Source organism: Manduca sexta, chromosome 26, assembly GCF_014839805.1.
Source record: "Manduca sexta isolate Smith_Timp_Sample1 chromosome 26, JHU_Msex_v1.0, whole genome shotgun sequence".
In the NCBI taxonomy this organism is placed as follows: Eukaryota; Metazoa; Arthropoda; class Insecta; order Lepidoptera; family Sphingidae; genus Manduca; species Manduca sexta.
Window position 1 is genome coordinate 11,003,920 of NC_051140.1, and position 21,729 is coordinate 11,025,648.

Here is a 21,729-nt window from a genome sequence, read left to right on the forward strand (position 1 = left end):
GCACAGTCTTTCATCTATGCCTTCTTTTGGCGTCCTCGCGAACAGGCGGGTATGCACAATTGTTTTCCCTGTTATTTCTTTTCTCTATGAAGTGACAGACCTTTCCCTTTGACGATATCATTGCTGTTAAATTATACAACCCTAAACGAGAGTCTCTATTGAAATGGTTGCATTAAAGTAACAATGAAAAGATAAGAGCAAACATATTCGGAATATTTTTTTTACGTTTCAACACATTGTATATTCAATTTTGTATAATAAAATTCACTCCAGAAGTATGTCAAAAATAATGTTTTGTAATAATATTATGCTTTATGTAATTAATAAATAATGACACACAACTTCCTGTTTACATTTGAATAAAATACGAAGTCTATTCTACAGTTCCGGCCACTTAAAATCCGGGATACTATTTACATACCTAATTCTACAAGAAAGACTTGTTGCTGCCCCAAAGAAGCGAATGCCGGATCAAGCTGTCTTTCCGAACTAGCACACTTTCCCGTTCGCAGGAAAAAACAAGGGGAAAGTATTTTCGGCTCGACATCGCTATCTGTTCACGAGCACATAATTTGTCGTACGAGACTTGATGTGGGACACCCTCGACTGGCGTCGTTATTTGATGTAACACTTACATTGTGTAGTATTACCTTATAAACTTTGTGACTTGAATTACAACTTATAATTTTTCTTATCTCCATAATTTTTATTTTACTTGAATTTGTTTTATTATTTTTTACATACTGTGGAACAATAAGTCCGTTATTGATACTACAGAGAATGTTTTGTTATATACAATTGCCTAAGCTTGTTATGATTAACTGCGCCCATCATTCATTTCACCCAAATCCATTCTGCGGTTTATTCGTGTTGTTAGTATTTTTATATTTGTTAATAATATAATATAGTGTGCGCCTGTGATATACTGCCAATATTAACGTATATATTTCATATTAACCGCGTAAAAAAGTAATATAACATTTTATTTCACTTTCGTAGGTGACATTATGGCTCATAAAACTTCATATCTATTAACTTGCACGGATCTTGCGTCTTGCACGAATCTAAGTTTTTATAAGTTTGCTTACATTTTAACATTCGCGTTGTAAAAAGATTTGCGTAAAGAAATATGTTCGATTAATTATTTTAAAACAAGTATTGCTTTATTTTATTTATTTATTTAAGGACCTCCAACAAAGGATACACGGCATTTAATAAATACAATGTCGTAATATTTGTACAAATAAAAATGTGACGTGCCTTTTAAATTTGATATTAAACAATATCGACGAATCTTATTTAATTTTACTAATATTATAATGATCGCGAAAGATGGTGAAAATGTTTGAATGTGTGTTAGAAGTCAACCCAGAAACAGCTGGACGGATGTGGATAGAATTGATATATAGATAGCGCACGGGTAAACTATGTCCTGGATTAACACATAAGTTACATTTTGTTTCAGTAATTTGCTTCCATATGAAATTATGGAGTTCTTGAATAGCATTAACGTCGTACATGTGGATTTAGGATTTTTTTTTATAAGTTACCAGCAAAGTGACCCTTCTGCACCAGATGGTAAGTGGAGTGGGGTCCAATAGAATGTCGACTGACGCGATATGATTACGCCTCCGCAGTTGACGCGATTATATCGGCCTGTTGGAAACAGATATACACAGGCTGATTCGGGAACGCAACACACTTACGCAGGCTACTATGGCGGGTTTTAACGCCTTGTGTACGGTGATCGCTATCTGGGCAGATATAATATAAATCCCACCACAAGCACTAAGTAGCTAGAAAGGTAAAAGACGCGGGCAAAGTCGCGAGAAGAAAATATATAATCATATATAATAAACTCTAACTTATAAGCTATAGCCGATACATAGAAAAGACGGAATGAAATTTCTTCAACGGAAAAAAGTGTTATGATTATAGAAAACTCACAACATTCATATAACACAGTTTTGTTAAACTCGATGCTTTGGCTGTTTCACATCAAACAAGCGGTACCGCTGTAACGCAATAAAGCCCCTCTCACACCGCTGAAATTTACCTTATTAATTTCGTTAGCGCGAAATAATCACGCTGGCTGCCTCCACTGATCCTTAAAATTATTTACGTTCACGTACCAACGTGTAATAGGAAATTTGTGTACAATAAGCATGGCTGCAATTTACATCGTACGCGTATGGTTTTGTTGTATGTGGAAGTTGTGTTTACTTTACGTTACTTATTATTCTTATATGTTTGGTATTCATTAATCACAATTGGAACTAATATCTTTGGATAAACTTTAAGAGTAATACTGATTTAAAAATATATATTTTCGGCAAATATATAGCTTGTGGTGGATGCGAAAAGCCAATAAATAAATGAGGATCTTTACAAATACTACCTAAATAACTAATTATTTAAAAACACACCAGTTTTTATTTGTTACATATTACTTAATGAGAATGACCAAGCGAATGTTTTGAAAGCTGTTAAATAAGGAGCTCACTGTTGGAATGCTTTTTTGCTATCCCATTTATTTGTGTTAGAACAAACCCAGTACAAACAAAATTCGACATTATGCTAAATAATTACTAGTGCAAAGTTTTTAGCCGCGACATAAGACGACGCAGACTAAGATTGACCGCAAACTAACTTTGTCCACAATTTACTTGCGATGTTCCAATGTGTACTACGGTACTCACTCGGGACATTAATAAGCCGTTGCATACAACTGTAAGAGCAGTTTCTTCGAACGGTAGTTTATAGTAACGTAAGTATCGAAGGTCCCGTTCGGAAGCTAAATTTACGTCGTTATAACTTCATCTTGTTACTGCTTACTGTAATGCTAGCTCGCGAATAATTTGTGTTTTACATAACATATACTGCTAGCTCGAGATATTTTGGTTTTTTATTTAAATATGTTGATATTGAGAAATAACATCTTTTCTCTCTAGGAAAATAAAAATTAGCGAAATTGGTAACACACTAGTTTTGGCCTGCGGTTTCGTCTATATGAAAACCCGGTCTTTCTCCATACAGATCTAGTAAAAAAATATTAAAAATAAATTCACACATCAAATTTAAATTTTTAAACGCCATGTACGATTTACATGTTGGAAGTAACATTAGTGAAGTCCCTTGGTGTTAAAATCGCATAAAATGTTTACTCTATATACTATTGGTATTTAGTTATGAAATGTCAGCAGTAGCAAGAAGGTTGATATATTCTCTAAGCTTAACCCGCGGTGTCGAGAGCACGCGCGTTTATCCACACAATCTAACTATCGTGACGTGCGCGCCAGCTCTTTTTGTCTCCGCGATCTGATATCGAACAACTTCGCCGGCAGTGAGTTATAGTTTAAGGAACTTACCACTTCACCCGACCACGCCGTCGACAACTTTAAGGTCTACGTGTCTTTATCGGTCACTTTGTTCCTACAAAAACTTTTAAATAAACTTTCCCTATAAACCGCCGTTTAAGTACGTACCAAAGTACGGTCGCAATCCAAAATTCGTAGCGCAAGAGATCTCCTGATAATGTCAATATTAAGGGTACGTGATTCAAACCAAATTACACCCGAACTAAGGTTATGACAAAGAAAACAGAAAACTTTTCCAATTACATATTCAACGAGTCGGTTCAGAAATCCACCGCTTCTTAAACAAACGCCTCTATGAAAAGAAATCACCGAATAGGTGAGCGCGGGTAAACTTGCGAGTAAACATTTGCGTATGTAAACTGGAATTATTCACGAAAAAACTTTTAATGGCGTCCCCGGAGTTCCCGTCAAACATTTATCAACAAAAGAACGAACGTCCCGCAGGCGATGGAACTTGAAATGTATGGAAATTACCCAGTCACAAACGCGAGAACAATTCACTAACGTTAACATAGGCGAATGTTTTTGTTGCACCTTCTTTACACGTGTGTCGTAGTTAGGTTTGACTTAACATAACCGAGCTCCACGGCTGACGGCACGGCGAAAAAATCTACTTGAAAATGTTTCACTAGACGCGATGTAAAAACCTGCGAGTGATTCGTCAGATGTTCGTTGAGCAAGCATTGCTCCTCGTTGGGCGCCAAATAACTTGGAACGGAATAATGAACCGCTTCAGATTCTTCAGCAAACAATCTCTGTCATTGCACAGCTGCACAGGGAAGATTAAAATTTCATAAATTTACTACTTAAATGGGAGTTGTCATGCTGTCGTCTCGTATAAACGGATTTCATATAATGTTGTGTTATAAGCCTATGGCCATGAACCCGGTAAGGTCCGGGACGCGATCCCTAAATCACGCAGGTAATTAATGTTTGTTCTACTATGCGTTTCTATTTAACGAAGAAGATCCATGTTTATTGTTAGCGGCGAAAGTCTGTCATGCAAACGCTAGAGCGTTTGTCAAGTTAGTTACATTGTAGAAATACTTTGTTTACTGAGTACTTTGGAGGTTCGTGGTTAAAGTTTTTAGCGCTAGAATGCTACTAATTTGGAAGATTAACTAAGGAGGTTGGATAGATTAAATACGTTCTGAACGGACACCATTTCATTTGCATTTCAATCAAAACGATATAGCCGGTAGAAAGGAAAATTCGCTCCGTCGCCTCACTTAAAGCTTTTCAAATATTCCTATAACTTCTGATTCTGCGAGAAAAAGCCTATTTGAATTGGAAAGATCAAAAGCGTAAAAATTTATCGTTACAAAAAAAAAACCGCGGCAGGAACGTCCAAAAAGACGTCGGGCACTTATTATTTCAACAGAACGAGTGTCTCGTCTTCTCTTCTCTCATTCTATTTGTCTTTTCGATTGTTCCGGTGCATAGACTCCTCCATTACTCGGCACTGAAAGGAAAGTTTTGTATTCAATTTGGTATTATAATGCCCATTTGAAGTCGCCACGCACCATCGCGTCGACATCGGCTATGTAAATGGGCGTATCCGGGACTTAGACGCATTTTGGCTAAAAAAAGTAGAATAATTCATGTTGAAAAATTTGATGTCATACACATTGCTTATGTATGCAAATGTTATACTTACAGTGTGCGATGGCAAATGTTTCTAGTTTGAGTGTACCTAGATTAAAAATTGAGAACCTGCATTCGTCAATCTATTTAGAAGAGGATAGCTTAACGTTCGAGCATTTATTCATCAGTAAGTTGTTCAGTTCGTGTAAATATTTCTTTGCGCTTACCTGACGTGAATTTTTATTCAGGTTTCTCGCGCTCAGCCCCGGCGGGAGACAAGGAAACATTTCCGAGTTTCTCTTCAATTTAAAATGGAAACTTATCCCTCGGCTACCATAAAGTCTGTATTTTCCATAGAAATCCAGCTAGCTCAGTATATTTGATCCTAACCGGTGTCCAAGCTGAATCCACGTGGATTTCGGCCGAGCGCATTGGCTGAACTGCTTCGTCTGAGATGGAAAGACTTGCATTTTCATGCAACGCGACATGTTTCATTTTACGAGATGTTTTCTGAGGATGTTTCGCAGATACTAAAATAATAAGAGTTTTACGTCGCCGCGTATTATGTAGCTTTTATGGCCCCCCCGAGCTCGCCTGGAGCGCTGTTACTGTGGCTTAGGAGGGCTCTCCTGACGAAATAATTAACCCTGTGTTGCTCGTATTAGACTCTGCTTCCACCTAACATTGACTACTTATACATTTAATATTTTATTGTTGCCTTTATGTGCCCGTTGTTAAGATTTATGATCGATGTCGTTTTTACGTAATAGTAGTTACTTATTAAGTTGATGTACATCGCGGTAATCTTGTTTCTTCCGCATCAATCGAATGAAAATTGAAACAGGAATACAATTCGTGCATGTATATTAATTAAATGTAACTTAAATCTAGAGCGACATAAAATAACGTAAATTATAATTAAATTTTATAGCACCGCAAAATCGCTAAGCATTCAGTTCTCAACGTGCTATGTGAATGCTGATTTATTTTATGACAGACGATAAGCAAGCAAACAAGCAATTGAATAATGATACCGAACTCTTGGACATCGCCAATTTCCAGATTTATTTAAAGCAAACACTTAAATTATCCCTCCATTAGATTGAAGAAAAGTATACACAATGCATTGTCCTTTCCGCTTTATTTTAAAAAAGAAAACTAGGAAAACATATAAATATATGTTTATTTTTTTTCAATATGAAATTTAATATTTAACCTTTATATAGTATTAAAACACACTGTTAACATGAAAAACTTTAACAGCATGGTATACTGTAAAGTCACAAAATCACTGCCGAGATATAAGGCCGGCTGAATGTCTATATTCCAGCCAGAGGACAAGGGACCGATAACAGATTACCCACAAACACGTTTTAAATTCATTTCCTGACCCGAGCGTCGATCGCTCCTCGATAAAATGTGGGGACGACCCGGGAAACCGGGACATATTTACTTTGTCTCCCCGCGGCCGTCGCGCTCGTGGCCACTTCTCCGGTCAGGTAACGTTTCCAAGTGGCAAAATATTTGTCCTGACTCGTTACCCCTCTGTTCCGATTTAAGACATTAACCACATTCAAATTTAACCGATTTGTAGATTAATACACCTGAATATATCACGACGTCACCTTGAGTTGGAAAAATATAAATGCATATTTTTGTACCAAAAATAACTACAATGCGAAAATAAGGCACTTGAATGGAGTACTAAAACAGCCTTCGGCTTAAGAGTTTTTCAAGCTGAACTCCACAAACATGTGACCGCAGTCACTACAGCACTTGCCATGCAACTCTGCCAACTTTTCCGCAAACACTAAGTCCATTAGTTAGACCAAAGCGATGTTTTGACACAACCAATTTGATGCACACAGCTTTTTGGCACTCGCTTGTGACACTTACTTAATTCGTTCAATAGCTTTGTATTAACTTATGTGCGGGAGTCCCTTGTTTTAATGTCATTAGCTCAAACTAGCGGGCTTTATTCAATTATAATATAAAAATTATTCGACACTAACGTACTATATATACTATACTACCGTACTAGCTGTTTTTACACAATGTTTTAAGACCGGCCAAAAACAGTTTACTGGGAAAAGTAACACATGAATTAATAACTACGTATATTTCTTAAATTACCTATTATACTTTTTCATGTACAAAATATGTCATACAAAATTTAATAAAATGCATTTTAATGTATCATAAATTTGAATAATATTATGAGTATAATACTTTCATTAAACGGCGGATTTAACTATAACACCAAGTATTACAAATTCCCGACATTCAATTTCCGGGCGAAATCATTTCCAATTTACATTATAAATGCCATTACAGATAAAGATAACAATGCACGATTTCATAAATCGAATTTCGCAGTCCTCTTATTTTCTTGAGATAATTGTTACCATGTCAGTAGCGAGGGTTCAAAGTAGGTACATGTAAAGAAAACAAAGAACAGAGACGAAAAAGTATTTAAATCTCAGTCGCTTTTATTTATCTTTGTGGAGCGCCGGTGGCGGTTAAATATCTGAGGCTACCCGCCGCACTCCTAGCGACAAATATAAACACACCATTGCCTTTGAGACGTCTTCTTTCACTTACCTATAAATGCTTCCCGGGAACAGTTTCAGCCAGTTCTCACGAACTTGTTTGAGATTTCACATGTCCCTAACCCTTTTTAGGGAACGGATAAAGATGTTTTATCACTGCCATCGATCAATCTGAAGACCTTACGTCGCGATTGACGGAACCTCAGAGAAATTTATAGCCGGCTCAATTTGAAAACGGGAGCCTCCAATTATAAAAGACCTTGAAAACTAAATACATACAATAAATATCCGTCTCAATAAAATGTGTTTATTGTAGAAGGAAACATATTTTGTCGCAGTTTAAAAGGTGGCATACATAATCTAGTCTCGAATGCTTTTCCTCAAAGGCTCCGTATCAGCATAAGCCGTGAACCGTGTCCTCTTTGACATACAACCTTGTGAGTTGACTAAAGGGGTGTCATTTTGCATTCTTCATAGCTGCGCCGAAGCCACTGCTACTGTTAGTATCAAAAATATCATCGGCGATTCGTCTTTTGTTTTGTTTTAAAACTATTGAAACGTGAAATTTATACTTGAAAGACTCAAAAGTAAGTTTCAAACTTGTTTCCGATTTTATTTTGAAACTGTAACTTCAGAATTGTGGAAACAGTTTGTTGGAAATCGTTTTAAAAAATTGTTTTGGCTTTTATCTCTATAACACGATCCCTCCAAACACGTATGCAATAAATACATTTTTATATTTTCAAGTTGGTTCCCAAACGAGATCCGGCTGAGTGGAAAGAAGTCAAACGATTATTTCACATTTGTTTAACTAATGCTCGACGTGTCGATATACTAAATCGGAAGAGAGTGAGAGGGCTTGAAATAACAAACGAAATCGCTGTCTTGTATTGGCTACGATATAATATTTGGAAGGCAAAAGGAAAATATGAAAAGGCAGAATATTGCCCGACGAAATTACGATCGCTTTGGATTCAGTACGGCCCATTGAGGGAGAATTGTTACCTTCGTACAATACCATAAAGAATCTATTTGTTTTTCGTCGAGTTAAGGAATATCGATTGTTTCTCTTATATATTTACTAAGTGAAATCGTTCATGTTCATTCGGTATGTTTTATACCAGAGTGACATGTGGCTCGGATAATTGTCTTTTTCCTTTCTTTCTTGTTTTCGCTTTGTTTTTTTTTTCCATCCTATTATTTTTAATAAGGTTTAATAATTATAATCCTGTAATCGGGAACTTTATATAAGCTTCATAATGAAGCAAATAAATGTTTACAACTAATTCAATCTACAAGTTTTCTTTCCAACAACGTAGCAATAATGCATCGAGCACAATAATAATTGCATTAAGTATCCAATGAGCAAGTACTCGACTGTTTACCGATACACGTCCAACTAAAAGCCTAGTTAGTGGAGGGTGCCGCTTCGAGAATTGAATATTAGCATTAACAAGACAAATGTGCGGTTGGAGTTTGATAGTTTCTCATTAGTAGCAAGCGGGGGACGTCACAATACTCACTAAGCCGCTTCCACACAACTTTAAGACTTCAACTCCCCTTATGGACATCGATAGTGTGTATTGTGGTTTATTTAGATTGTATTATTGAACAACGGTTTTATAAAAATTTGGTGGTATATTTAACATTTTAGATAAAGTTCGTCATTTAGGTATGTTACCTTATGGTATTTATAATGTTTTCTCACAAATTGAAAGAAAAAAATATTTTCCGTGTAAAGGACACTATCAATGTGTCACTATGCTAGTTTCACTATGACTTAGTGTTCAATGTTGAATGTTTAGTATACTGTTAACATTAACGCAGTCACAGTGTTACACTCAATATTTTTGGTTATTTCAAAGGGACGTGTCCACTTTAATAAGGAGTTATTAGTTGATCCCGATATGGGGTTGATTCTCTGGAATCAATCATCAACGAATGGTGAGTCGAAGAGATAACGATCAATCATGCTTGTTGTGAAATATCCACCCATCGCGTCGTCCAGGTATAATAATTATAATTGGCAGCTGTGTTTTTTCGCGGTATATAATGTATAGCCTATTTCGTAAAAAAAATAATCTTGTAATTAGAATTTGGCTTAAAACAATCTTGCAATCAGTAAAGTTATAATCTCTATAAATTCATCACTCTCAAGTGTCAGTGTCTTTTGTTTGACAAAACTAAGCCCGACAACTATGACCTCAAAATGTACGATGAGTTTCAAGGTAGAACATTTTTCCTAGCGCTCGCCGGCGGCTACCGCGGCTCGCACGTAGTGTACGCAGTTCCAAAGTTATCAAGCCAATTTAAGGATTTAATGATTTTATATTAATCTTCATAAAATACATTTTAAGATTGTGTGATAGCTGATATATAATATATATGAATACCTTCGCCTTTGCAAAGATGAAACTGGATGCTAAGAGATTTTGACAACCAAACACCACTCTTCCACGTAATATTTAGTACGTATTTTAGCCATATAAAATTTAAATAATTTGGCCTCATTTTCCGAATATTCGGTATGTTCTAACTTCAGAAAATTATATGGAAATAAAACTATTTTAAAAAATCGCGATAAATCCGCAAAATAGTTTTTTGTAACATTCGTGTAAACATAAGAAATCATCATTCAGAAACGATTGTTGTAAATGAAACCAAAAACGAAATCAATTCATTTAATTTTTACCCCGAATTTCGGTTATAAGATACCAAATCGCAGCTGCTTATTTTATTAACAAACACTATAGCTAGGCAGCTAAGAGAAATTATTAAAAGTATTGTTAGGAGGTTAGATTTAGGTTAATAAAGATTACCCCTACAACAAACTCACTTTATAAAGTTTACCTCTTTGTAATATTTTAGAAGTTATGCTAACCCATTCACCCATAAGCATAACATAATTGTAAATGTTTTAAGAACAAAGTATTTGATATTTGCGGCAACATAATCCTACCAAATTATGTAAATATGTCTTAGAAAAGTTTTAATTAATATTTTGCGCTGCGTCTTAATTCCTTCGCCTTGAAAAGTGTTTAAATAGATCCTGTTTGTATTTAATGTTATGAATGAACTATTCACGGTTTTCAGTTAGAGTGGACTATAAAATTAAATAATATTTAATTATAACAAATATGATTTTACACGAGGTAACTGGTAAAGTTGCAGTCTACGTAATTCAGTTATAATATTATAATTTTAGGATAAAAAAGTACCGCGTAAACTATTTGATAATACAGGACTATCTCTATACCAAATAAAATCCAAACGTAATCAGCGCCTTCTATGTTGATTTAAAACACCGAAACGCCTTCGAAAACGAAACTTACGCTTTATAATATATTCGAAAATACGTAACTAAAATAGAAACTTCTTAATCCCAGTGTTTGTAACGTTAGAGCCCTCAACAATGAGGCGCGAGGATCTGCCATTTGTCTCAAGCTCACCGGTCCAACACGATAAATAACCATCATTACCAGGTTTCTTATAGTGACATTAGGCTTTATTCCGCCCGAAGAACTCAATCTAATGGGTATAAACAGGCATACCTTAATTAGAATTTCATTTGGGTCAATGTAAGTTTAGTGTAATCATGTATGAAATTTTATGTAATTTTGTCATTTTACCCGAATAGAGGGACATGTTGTTTAATATACCATTATAATTTTTTGTCATAAAATAAATCGCGTCACTTTTTCGGCATTATGTTACCCTTTTATTGTTTCGATAGAATAATTCTAATTATTTAGAAGCTTAATAGTTCGATCAGCGAATTATTACAACTATCATTTAACAAATATGATTATACAATATTATTAAAACAAGATTTAAATAGCGAAATATGAGGCGGCAAGTAATGGAAATGATTTCAGAAATAAGAGCAATTCGCGAAGTCTGGTAATAAATGAAATATTTATAATAAATGCTCTAAAGGTAAGGCGGCGTATCGATCCCCGTGACGGGTCTACATAGTTTTGTTACAAACCGGCAAGTTCAAACGGTATGAGAGTTGCACTCCAGCGGTTACCATCTGACGTCTCTATTCATTACTAAAGTAACCGGCCCCCACAACTTTGTTCACACAAACTCACTGCTCCTACTTTTCCTATAAAATAGAGTTGTGACAGCGAGTAATGTCCTCTTATATTGTTCTGGGGCTAAGAGGTTTGCATTCTAGTTGCGGAGAGAATTGTTAACTTTTACCTGCCTGGTTTGATCTGTCGACTGTGTACACAACGTATATTCAAACTCATAAATTAAGAACTTAGACGTTTATTAATTACAACAGAAGGTCTTAATAACGGTCTTGGGGTAAAAAGTTTCCGCAATTAATCGATACGCGGCAATATCGATCATGAAGTTAGTGCGAAAATCATCAGGCGCGGGTGGGCGCTTGACAAATGTCCGTTATAAGCTTGGAACAAAGTGGTGCAATTAATTACCAGTGGAACCGGCAGCGTTGAACCGACAAATATTATCAAGATCGTTAATTGCGACATCCCAGTAGAAGATGATATTAGGCATTAGACAAATGTGTGGAACACGCTGGTGGAATGAGCACTTGCAGAGCATGTGTAAGTCACTAATGATTGTTATTGATTCAGATGGTACTTATAAAGGCGATGTGAAATAGATTTATTAGTCAGAATTAAGTAATTTCTTTTTAACTAGAACAATAAAACAAATATGAAATTTTAACAAAAATACAAAATATTCTTTTATTTTTTAGTATTTTTGCTAGGAACTAGAACATTGAATTTGGCCAGAACAGAATAATATTCGACTGCAGTGACTTTGTAAGAATTTTATAATGAAACCAATTTTGTTCGAATTATGTTCCCTTTGAACCGCACCAGCAATCGCTTTCAATTATTTTAGTGAAGTTAATTCATAAAGGAGTTTTTATTTCACCAAAGCTTAATAAAATTTGATACAATATTTTACAAAAACTTTAATCGTTTGAATGATACCCTAAGTCTTCCCATTTGTTCTAAAAAGTTTGTGTTGGCATATATTAATTCATTTATGACTTAAAACGGTCTCGTGATGTCGTTTAATGTCAATTCCTCAATAAAATAATATATTTTGTCGTAAAACATACTTGAAATTATCTTCTAAGATGTATCTATTCAATATAAAGATTAAAGAATCAAATTAGTGCAGTTATTTGTACATGCACTAAGTCCGCGCAAATCCAAGAGAATATTTTTGTTAACGATTCAATTCCACCGAGTTACTTGAGCTCATAAAACATGAATATAAAACTGCGCGAGTAACGCATGCCTCTTAATGAAAAGTATATTATCTCACATAAAAACATTTTACGCTCGTTTTCAACGTTAGTTATTAAATTAAATCATAATTTACACACACCGAGTTAAATCAGAATGTAAGCTCGTGAAATCGCAATAAAAATTATTAGACTCGTTACAGCTTTGCCACCGTAGACCCTTTTTATTTATTTTTTTCATATTAGATCCCATCCGCGGTAACAATGACGTCATAAATGTTGGAGAGATTTTTCATTCGCGTCGTGTTCGTTTTCTCGTGTCCGTATGCTCTTTATTCTCTCCTCGTTCGAAGATTTATTTATCACCTAAAACTACTCACTTTCTTAAATATGAAATATTAGAACATAATACCTATGTTTTCATTCAATTCTTTTGCTAAATTGCGTACTAATTATTTTAAACAGAATTAAAAGTGAAGTACACTATACGATAAAACAATAACTTAAAAACTACGCTAACAATATTATGTTAAGTCAGTAAACTTAATGGGCATTGATTTATTTTCCTGCTAAATATATATAGCTTAACTTAGGGTATCTATAATAGCATTTTTAACCTTTATCAATTTTACTTTCAACAGCATGGCAACTCCTTATATTACTCCAGTTTCGAATATGACCGGCTATGTAAATATGAAACGAGATTTAATTTTCTTTTTTAAATTACGGTGTAACATAATCAACATGGTCTTAAAAGTTATAGTATTTTATTTAAATTGGCTCTGATTTTGTGTGATATATTTTATCCAAGTGGAAAAGTGAACAGCGGGAATTGAACCCAGTTTTGTTAATCGATAGAACATTAAACACATTGATTTATGCATCAAATGCAATAAAGGAACGCGTCCATGTGAAACTTTCGATCATGTTAATGATCTTTGAATATTGCCGGCACATAAATATTTCATATGACATCGATAGTGCGTTGTTGGTCCCGTTTATGAGCTTCATAAAAATGGCGGGTGACTAGTTTCAAGTAGGGATAGTTTTATTCGCGACATCTATTGTTATCTTGAGATGTTATTTATTGGATGATGGGTTTACTCCGTCCTAATAGTGAGGTCGTAGGAAATAACGTTGTCAGATGTATTTACAACCCTTTTAGTACAACCGGGTGACTATTTAGAATTATATTTTGCTGTTGTATACACTTTACCTGTGCAGTAGTACGTGTAGCAAATAGGTTTATATTTCAGTAAATTTTAAGTATCGTGGTATTTCTTAAATGTATGTACTTACAATCATTATAACTTTATCATCTAATAAGACTACAGCACATATAAATAATGAATGAATCCCTCTAAGACAAATTTCAACCACGTATGCAGGAGATGTTATAATTGATGAGTGTGCGCAATACTCAGTTGCAGTCTCTGTTCCTTTACTACCATAGTCCACAGTAAGACAACAATCCGACATGAACGAAAAAAGATTAGGCGCAGGAACAACGGCTTTGCGGAATTCAAACCCAGGACCTTAGCGCGATAGTCGTACTCGAGTCGCGTACGCATTATAACTACACCACCAAACCAGTCACACAAACAATACAAACAGTTTGAATCTGTTTGACCCATCGGCCCACTGGCGCCGGTACATTTTAATATCACTAATACATTATCCGTATTGATTTCCGACAATGGAATCGGGATGGTTTTCTTTGACCATGTAAACATATCATTCCGCTTAACCATATCGTCGATACTATCTAAAAAGGTTCCCGATTCGCTGGGCTGTTATAAGTAAACCTTTCATGTATATTTTATTTCCAATATTTTGATGTGAGGGTCCCTCGTATCACGTTCATTCAAATGACATATTGGTGAAACGTTCAAGTATGTTTCTGATCAAGAAAAGATCCACAGTTTTCTTTCGAGGGTGAAACCAAATACCATCTTCTGAAGAGCCAATATAAGGAATTGATTTCGCCTTGTCGACGGTTTCTTTCAAATACTCATTGCTTGTCTGAAGAAATTAAAGTTCAACGTTATTTACATTATTTGTAATATATTTCATTACAGTGCCGCGTCTTAAACGATTATATTCGGTATTTGAATAGATTTCTCTGTAATTATTTCCTTAACTGAAAAAGAAAGATTAATTGGTAGGTAGAAGGGAGATCACTTCAGGTAAATCGTATATTAAATTAATTGCTATTACGGCCATTACTTAATGAAATTCAGTCATTATCATTTGACGATCCCCAACTTCAGAATGTAAAATCAGCTTTTCTCGGCAGAGTGAGTTTCAAAATATATTTCAGAATGTAATTGTGATTTTTATAGGATGATTGAAAAAATAACATTCGTTTTTATGGTAAATCTCAAATGTTATTTAAATAAAAAAAAAAAACAAATGGCTACATTTTTTTCAACAATTTAACTCTTAAATTTTCCAACACAATGGATGGTGGACATAACTGTTGCATTTGGTTATAATCAATTGTTTTAATCATTTATGTTGGTCATGATCCTTGTCGTTTTTATAATGTGAGCAGACTAAGTTTTAAGACCGACTGAGAGCATTAGGCATCCTTAAAAGCTACCTAATTCATTTAAAAAATTCAGTCCCGCTTAGATGAATAATAGCCATTCCAACATAGGCTATATTCCCACGGGGTCGGACCGATCAAGTGGCAGACAAAAGCTATTAGTTATACAAAGTAAACTCATTTAGTTTATTATTCGTCATCACAGAAATGTAAGTGTTGTCTTCATGGAAGCGCCTAACACAGTTGTACATTAAGAAGAACATTTTTTATAGAAACGATAATTCCCCTACTTACCGGCTCAATTCACAATTCTTCCGCAAAATTTACATCCATACTGTTTTTTTGTTGTGAAAAATGTTATTTAATTTTAGGCAATTATTACTCGCGCTCTACGAAATTACTCCAAGGAATAAGATCTCGCGAATGTCGGTTTTATTTGCGAGGAAACGGATCTTTTTTACGCTAAAAGTTTCACATTAAAATGAGTTACCCGTTCTTAAAGATAATTTTCATATAAATAAATATGACCTAAAACAGACCGTAGCTTTTTTAACAAACTTACTGAATCTATTTTATTTTATGCAATTGATTGCTTGGTTGGAGCTCAAATTGCTTATTTAGCGTGAAATAAGATTACTAAGATGACAGTCTTGGGTTCTGGATTGTTAATCATCGATTTCCTCTATAGTAAATTATCATTAATATACAAAAAAAACACACACACATTGAATTTAACATTATGTACATAGTAAAGTGTTTTCCTATGTTTACGCGAATGTGAATGAATGTTTATGGATTTAATCGCGGTTAATTTTATTATTAATTTCGACGTTTGGAAGACTTTGCAGCCTAGATGGTTATGATGGGATTGAGCTGTTGGTCATCCGAAAAGTAAATGTTACAAAATCTAACTTAATTTTCAATTATACAATATTTTATAATAATTATTTGCTGTTGATAGTCCGTTCTAAGCAAAATGAACTCATAATGTCTTGGCATCTGACAGTTGGGCTTTTAGGCGTGATTTGATTAATGTATAACCCCAGGCCTATGCTAGCTTCCAACTAACTTCTCTATTGAAATTTGGAAGTTTTTTTTTTTAATTTAATGCACTTTTTGCATTGACTCCACTAAACCAAATAAGCTTTGTATTCATAAGGTTTTAATCTCCTTCATTCATAAAGAAGATTCGTAAGATTCACAACTTACATAATAATATTGACGGCCCCCACAGAGCAGCGAGTCAGTCGACTGTGAAACGAGAGGTCGCGGGTTTAGTCCCTAGAATGAGGCAAATGTTAGTGTGATTCAAGAATATATATTTTTTTCTAGTAGTTTTTTTTTTAATATTTTTTAACTTTTTGAGGAGGCACGGCAAAGTGCTCTTCTGCAAGTATGTTGAGTGGCGTCCATATCAAGTATCGACTGAAGAAAGGCGGCACTCGAGTGTATACTGAACCAATGTACATATACCAAAACTGAAAAATAAAAGAGGATGATAGCATGATGTGAATGCCTCATCCAATAAATTCTCTATGCGTGCTACTCAAGAAAGACTAAGTATTAAATAGTAGACGAGCGCGTGATGCGTGGCGAATACCATATATCCATCGTGATACAAAATCGCGGTGTGGCGTCGCGTCATTTGTATACTTGCTTTATTACGTAGCGTGATTTATACGTACGCCCGGTGCGTTTAACTGCTGAGGTCTGTCATTTCGCCGTCTTAAATTGAGATTGATCCCGGGAAGGGCGGGTTGACGTGTGCGCTGCCGTGTCGCGAAATTGTGTTTTTTGTTTTATTTTGTTACTTTTCCTTTGTGCCTAGACGAGGTCGCACTTCAGTCACCTTCCATTATTCATATTTACTAACTAAACTTGGTTTAGGATATGTCGGAAATCTGAAGGTTTTTTTTTTAAGGTTTCATAATCCGGTAACATTCTTAGATGTTTTTTTATCACTGTCAAGTCCAACTTCTATAAGTATTTTTATATGATTTGACTGTAAGTTATTTAAGTGTTACTGGCCAATATTTTTTATTTGATTCTGTTTTGTGTCGACCTAGTATACTAAACACAATTTTCTATTGTTACAGAGAGGCTCCGACGAGCTTCTGTCGCAGAGTGGCGTCACCGTCATGGCGCCCGCCGCTCCGCACCACGCTGATAACAACAACCAGGACTCTGCTGCGAAAAAGGTATGTTTTTTCATATTTCATACTTTAATTTATAGATTTATTGCTCTAGAGGCAGTGTGTTTTGGCTGTGAAGTTGGAGGAGGTCGTGGGTTCCGACTCCTAAGTCAGGTAATTGATAGAAATGAAAGTAAATGTTTTGTAACACCAGATCATTTCTATTATATGGGATTGTAATTTGTATGGGTTATGAAGATATATGCTCCTGCCTCCTGTCACGAGCAACGATAAAAGTATATAACTTTTAGTCTTACTTCTTAGGGAACCCGTCATTTTGTAATGTCATAAATAAATCATTAAATTATATTGTCTAGATACATACTGGCAAAATGCCTCTTAAGCATTACTAAACAATATAATAATAGACAAGACACAGCTTTACTCCAATCTCCGCAAAACGGTGCGTGGTCGTTGATTGTGTAATTAACCGAAAAACGATTAATCGAGATAAAACGATAAAACGGGCGGAATCGCGAAACCGTAATAAGTATTAAAATAAAAGGCCCCTCATAAAAATCCAACGTGCTATAAAAGTACTGCTCCCACCGCTTAGGGTCAAATTTTTATTTAACACACCCCAAAGTTTCCAATACAATTTTCCCTTTCCCTGCATTGAATTTATATTTATCTGAAGATGCGTATCGATTGATATAAAGATTAAGTATTACTTCTTTTATCTTTGTGTTACAACACTACTCAAGTTTGATGAATTTTTTCACTGTGTGTGCGTTCATTTATCCTGGTTATAATGACAAAATACATACAGTAAAGTGCATGCGTACATTGGAGTTCTAGTAAACTAAACTAAGTATTATTGTATGAATTCTAATTTATCGAATTATGTTTTCATAATAAGATTTACAGCATATGCGATTTTAGCTCAAAAAAAGCATTAAACCAATCGATTCTTCACCCGTTGGAAATCGGCTTAGTCTTTCTTTGAATAAACATTTAAAACTTATCGAGTATATTTCAAAAATAAACCGCATCCGAGTCTATAGAGCCTCCATTATTCTATTTCCTTGAGTATTTTCTCCTTTCACTCGTTCGCCAGATAATTTATTGCGTTTGTGACTTAACGCGATATTCTATCGATGAGTAACAGCCGACGAGCAATGTTTAATACCGCCTTCGCTTTATTATATTGAAATACGGTTTAAATTTATTTTAGAATTATGAAATCGACTCCATTGACTTGCAGGAAATTGTATCCGACTATATTCTGTTCCAGTCTCTGATGAAAATTGTTTTTGAAATAGTTCATTCAAAAATGCACGTTCTTGTTTATTGTAATATGGATCATCATAAATTATATGTAATGGTTGCAATGTAAATAACATTTCAAATAGGGTAGATTAACTAAAGTCCACCGTATTTGCATTAATAAATTTTAATTAATTTAGCTAACTGTATACACCTGTGGGCAAAAACAAATATTACAATCAAAAATAATAAATTAAACGGCGAACATTACACAGACGCTATTAATTATAAAACCTTTTTCATAACGCATTTTAAAAAACGGGCACAAAGGTTGGAAAGTAGAAAACAATCAACATAGAAGAAAACTGTTATAAAAATAAACAAGGTGCCAGTTTTGGGTCTTTCCCGTTGCACAGTTGTTTCATCGTGTATTTACATAAATACGGGCCGAGTTTTGCATGCACACTTTGTTTGCCGCTGTGCAAACACGCTCTTTGTTTGTGGAGCCCAGTGGCCGCACACCAACCACCAAATGGATTGCATCATCCATTAAAACTTGATGTGACCATTACAATTTCAAAGCCGCATCAAAATTCGGCCTATTATGTCTTGAAAATATTGTCTTTTTGTAATTAAAGTCGGAACTTTTATGGGAGAACTAATGTAATTATGATTGATGTAGTTCTTATGAAGTTATTCCTAAGCATTACTTTATGCCATCCCGTTGAGATAAGTCTCAACCTTACCGGACAATTTGTATTACAGCCAAGCCACGAACCATTCAATGACGGCTTACCAATCCACTTTGGACTAGCGTGGTTGCATTGAGGTCCATATGTAGATATCTTTGTCAATTCAAGGAAAAGTGAGGTTGATTAATAAGTATGTTAAAAACACACATAACGCATTTATCCCGAGTGGGTATGCAAAGGCACAACTAGGTCAACCACTTTTCACCAAGTATGTTCCGTCCTATGATGTGATAGGGGGAAGCCTATCACAATTTCGGGCACAAAATTCAGATTCCGCGCTGATACTGAGCAGAAAAACCCACATATCACTTTGCCCGACCCGGGATTCGAACCCAAGACGTCAGAGCGCTGCCGTACCGCGCACGCAGTACAACTACACAACCGAAGCGGTTATTTGTATTAGGTATTAGTAGGTAAAAAGAGTTTATAAGTTTTAAGTTTATTTACTTGATATTACTTCACATTTTGTAACTATTAGATGCAAGAGTAATTAAATATAATACTGGGTCTCCTGATGTTCGATGTTTTGAGTTAAAAGCCTGTTTATACTACCAATTGACTAATGGGAGTACTAATAATATAAATATATATTAATAAACATCTATATGACTTGAAACCGATGTGACCACCGCGAAGCGCGTGTCCCTTTAGCTATTGCAACCAATAATCAGAATTGAAACGGTGCTGTATAAATCATTACTGTAAATATTTTATCTGTTCCAATGTTTCACTTAATCATTGACTTAATTCATTAATTTTATCCAAGAATTTCGAATAGGAGACTAATTAAAAAGCCAATCAATTGACTGTGTGTTAACTGTTAACCATTTGAGTAATTTAGACATAAATGGTACTTTTTTAAAATAACATTGTTACGTACGAATTTGTTTAAAAGCTAATATTTTTTTTACGTAAATTAAAACCGTCAGTGAGCTTGTTCTTCAATGCGCGATACTCGGTCTATTTTCATTCAAGATAATTGGGTTGTACTCGTGTAATGTTTCTTTTAAGATCCGAATACATTTCGTCGGAAGGGAAATCGTTTCGTAGGCATCTCAATTTAACGTCTCTTATATTGTTACTTCTTCTGTGTAAAAATCTTCATTTTAAATATATGCCTTGGAAATAAATGAGAATTGCAATGCACAAAAGGTTTGAATTTAGTCTGTGAAAGAACACAGGTAGTTATTATTTAAGCGAAAGAAGGAATAAAGATTAAATAGCAATAACATTAAAGCAATTACTAAATATATATGTATTGTATGGTAATACGCGATCCACATATTCAAGTAGTCCGCCACAGGCTGTCCATTTCAATATACGAAAAGGCATGGTTATATTCAAAAGGACTCAATGTCTGCCTTTATCAACTTTTTCGATCGGTAATCTTTTAGAAACACGTCGTTATGTACCCAGCCTTAGGCATCATTTACGTAAATTAAATAGAAACGAACCTTCTCGTTGAAAAGGAACCATTTTCTTATTCTTTCCTTCAGGCAGTTTATTTTCGCCGCTGTCACCGGTCATTATGTCAGAATGAAAATAAAATAATATTATACCGAATACACCTTAGGAGGGTTTGTCAATTTTCTTTTGTCTGTCTGTACATCTTTTGGTTACTTTGCGAAAATGTGGGTTCATATCGTGAATTTTTATACTGAATATAATATTTCATATTGTTTGATAATTTTTGCTACATTCTAAAATTTCAAAATTTATTTTCGCTATAAAAATAAATGCTTAATAAATAGTTCTAGGTTATTAACTAATAATATTATGTACTATGTATTCACTCTAAAAAATACAACTATCTCCATATAATATTTACAGAACGTAACATTGCAATTTTAATTTGTTTTATGCCCTCGATTTATTTTTGTATTGTTTTCTTCAAAGAGTAAATAGATAAATCCAATTCTGTTTCCAGATACTCCCTACTTGTATACACACTTAAACATAGTTCCGACTTGGAGCGCTCTCTATCTTATCAGTACACATCACTGGTTCTTTAATCTGATTTCGGAAAGTCGAGTCTCCCTTCGTCCCTTCTACCCGTTATACCGCAAGCAAAACTTTTTATAATGTGAATATGTAAGCCGGAATAATAAATGGCACAAAAACACATAAGCAAAATGTGCCCTTAGTAGGCGAGCAAAACAAGATACCTATTTTAGTTGAACAACGTTTTGCCGACCATTTACTCTGACTTGTTAGGGCCGGGTGAAAAAACCCCGCCGCAGTAATCTTAATTACATTGTGATCTCGTTACAGCTTGGCCTTAATTCATA

The 21,729-nt window shown here is 34.8% G+C and overlaps 1 protein-coding gene across 11 annotated transcripts in view; it reads left to right on the forward strand.

Annotated features, from left to right (window-relative positions):
- Positions 1–21,729, forward strand: part of LOC115450613 (polypyrimidine tract-binding protein 1) — a 431,449-nt gene that overhangs the window by 361,104 nt on the left and 48,616 nt on the right. For all 11 annotated transcript variants that reach the window (XM_037443023.1, XM_037443026.1, XM_037443021.1 and 8 more), the window contains one exon: positions 17,388–17,489. In XM_037443023.1, coding sequence (XP_037298920.1) covers positions 17,388–17,489 — 102 coding nt within the window. The remainder of the gene's footprint in view (positions 1–17,387; positions 17,490–21,729) is intronic.